Source organism: Lipotes vexillifer, unplaced genomic scaffold (genome assembly GCF_000442215.2).
Source record: "Lipotes vexillifer unplaced genomic scaffold, Lipotes_vexillifer_v1.1 scaffold425, whole genome shotgun sequence".
In the NCBI taxonomy this organism is placed as follows: Eukaryota; Metazoa; Chordata; class Mammalia; order Artiodactyla; family Lipotidae; genus Lipotes; species Lipotes vexillifer.
In genome coordinates this window covers 1,022,312-1,024,998 of record NW_006785433.1, presented here as the reverse complement: position 1 = coordinate 1,024,998, position 2,687 = coordinate 1,022,312, and the positions used below count along the sequence as shown (strand labels likewise).

Genomic DNA, 2,687 nt, shown 5'->3' with positions numbered 1-2,687 from the left:
CTCTTTCCCACAAAGACTGCTGAAGGATTTCCTCCCTGAAATTAAAAAAAAAAGTTCCAAGAACACCAAATTCAAATATTAAGCTTCTATAAACAGCTTCATTGAAGTATCAACTTATAATAAATTGTACATATTTAAAGTTTTGATACATGTACATGCCTATGTATCACCGCAATCAAGATAATGAACTTACTCATCATCCTCAAAAGTTGTAACCACTGGATCTACTTTCTGTCACTACAGCTTAGTTTATTTTCTACAATTTAATATAAATGCAGTCATGTAGCATGTACTCTTATTTTCTCTGTCTTCTTTCATCAGCATAATTACTTTGAGATCCATCCATGTTGTTGTGTATATTAATATTTCCTTTTTTGCTGAGTAATATTCCATTGCATAAATCTGTTTACTTATTCACCTGCTGATGGACATTTGGGCTGTTTCCAGTTGCTGGCTATCACAAATAAAACTGCTATGAGCATTCATGTACAAGTCCTTGTATGACATATGCTCTCGTGCCTCTTGGGCAAATATCTAGGAGTGGAATGGCTGGATCATATAGTAATTATATATTTAACTTAATAAGATACTGCCAGAATGTTTTCCAAATTGGTTGAACCATTTGACATTCCCACCAGAGGAGTATGAGAGTTCTAGATCCTCTACGTCTTGCCAACATTTGGTATGATTAGTCGTTTTCATTTTTGTCACTGTAACAGGTTTACAGTGGTATCTCATTATGGTTTTAATTTGCATTTCCCTAATGACTAATAATTCCAAGTATCTTTTTATGTGTTCACTTACCTAATATTAATACATACTTTGTATGTGTTGACTGTGAAGTAGAGTCCAAGACTGTAAACTTCTTGGTATGATTTTAACAATTTATCAGACCACAGCACAAAGCACAGAGGCATTGTGGGATATTGCTAGGTAAAATTGTTCAACATTTCATGATAACACAAAGGATGAATAATCAAGCTGAAAATTCTACCTTTGAAAAGACATCTTACAAGAATACGGTTCTCTAAATAGAATAAAGAAAACTACTTCAATCAAGAAAAAATTTGAAATCTCTAGAAAATATTTATTTGGCTTCTCCCAAACGAATCTTTACTGTTATACAGTGCTAAAACATACAAAAACACCGTGTTTATCAAATGATCAGTCTTAGGAGTAACCTCATCTTTTAGGATGCAGTTACAAAGCTCAGGGCAACAGAAACACCCCCTTCTGTCCAAAAGCCAAACTGCACTTTTCTTGGGTGAGGAGAGCCAACACTTCCTGCCATGCAAGTTGACTCATACTCACTTTGTGTAAAATTAAGTCTATTGAGTCAATGAGCATAGCTGCAGGTCTTCCCTTGCTAATTTTCAGGTATTTTTCCCCTTACAACCAGAAAACAAGAGTATGGGAGGACAAAACACGTGAAGAAGATAGAGGTATAAACATACAGCTGTAAAATAAATAAGTCATGGGGATGTAATATACAGCATGAAGAACATGACCAATAATATTGTAATATTTTGTATGGGGACAGATGGTTACTAGACTTATCGTGATGACCCTTCCATAATGTATGCAAATGTCAAATCACTATGTAGAGGAGGAGCTTCAAGATGGCGGAAGAGTAAGATGCGGAGATCACCTTCCTCTCCACAAATACATCAGAAATACATCTACACGTGGAACAACTCCTGCAGAACACCTACTGAACGCTGGCAGAAGACCTCAGACCTCCCAAAAGGCAAGAAACCCCCCCCACGTACCTGGGCAGGGCAAAAGAAAACAGAAAAATCAGAAGAAAACAGAAAAATCAGAGACAAAAGAATAGGGACGGGACCTGCAGTGGGTCCCGTGGGAGGGAGCTGTGAAGGAGGAAAGTTTTCCACACACTAGGAAGCCCCTTCGCGGGCGGAGACTGCGGGAGGCGGAGTGGGGAAGCTTCGGAGCCACCGAGGAGAGCACAGCAACAGGACTGCGGAGGGCAAAGTGGAGAGATTCCCGCACAGAAGATCAGAGCCGACCAGCACTCACCAGCCCCGAGAGGCTTGTCTGCTCAGCCGCCGGGTCGGGCGGGGCTGGGAGCTGAGGCTCGGGCTTCCTAGCGCCGGGAGAGGACTGGGGTTGGCGGCGTGAACACAGCCTGCAGGGGGTTAGTGCGCCACGGCTAGCCGGGAGGGAGTCCGGGGAAAAGTCTGGACCTGCTGAGGAGGCAAGAGACTTTTTCTTCCCTCTTTTGTTTCCTGGTGCGCGAGGAGAGGGGATTCAGAGCGCTGCCTAAAGAAGCTCCAGAGACGGGCACGAGCCGCGGCTATCAGCGCAGACCCCAGAGACGGGCATGGGACGCTAAGGCTGCTGCTGCAGCTACCAAGAAGCCTGTGTGCGAGCACAGGTCACTATCCACACCTCCCCTTCCGGGAGCCTGTGCAGCCCGCCACTGCCAGGGTCCCGGGATCCAGGGACAACTACCCCGGGAGAACGCACGGCGTGCCTCAGGCTGGTGCAACGTCAGGCCGGCCTCTGCCACCGCAGGCTCGCCCCGCCTCCGTGCCCCTTCCCCGCTGCTACCCACCCCCGGCCTGAGTGAGCCAGAGCCCCCAAATCAGCGGCTACTTTAACCCCGTCCTGTCTGAGCGAAGAACAGACGCCCTCAGGCGACCTACACGCAGAGGCAGGGCCAAATC

General features: G+C 45.3%; 1 protein-coding gene across 1 annotated transcript in view; it reads right to left on the bottom strand.

The window, feature by feature from the left end:
* The window catches only part of OPA1 (OPA1 mitochondrial dynamin like GTPase), a 105,046-nt gene that overhangs the window by 53,630 nt on the left and 48,729 nt on the right, over positions 1-2,687 (bottom strand). Inside the window, 1 exon segment of the mRNA XM_007457597.1 lies at positions 2-35. Coding sequence (XP_007457659.1) covers positions 2-35 — 34 coding nt within the window.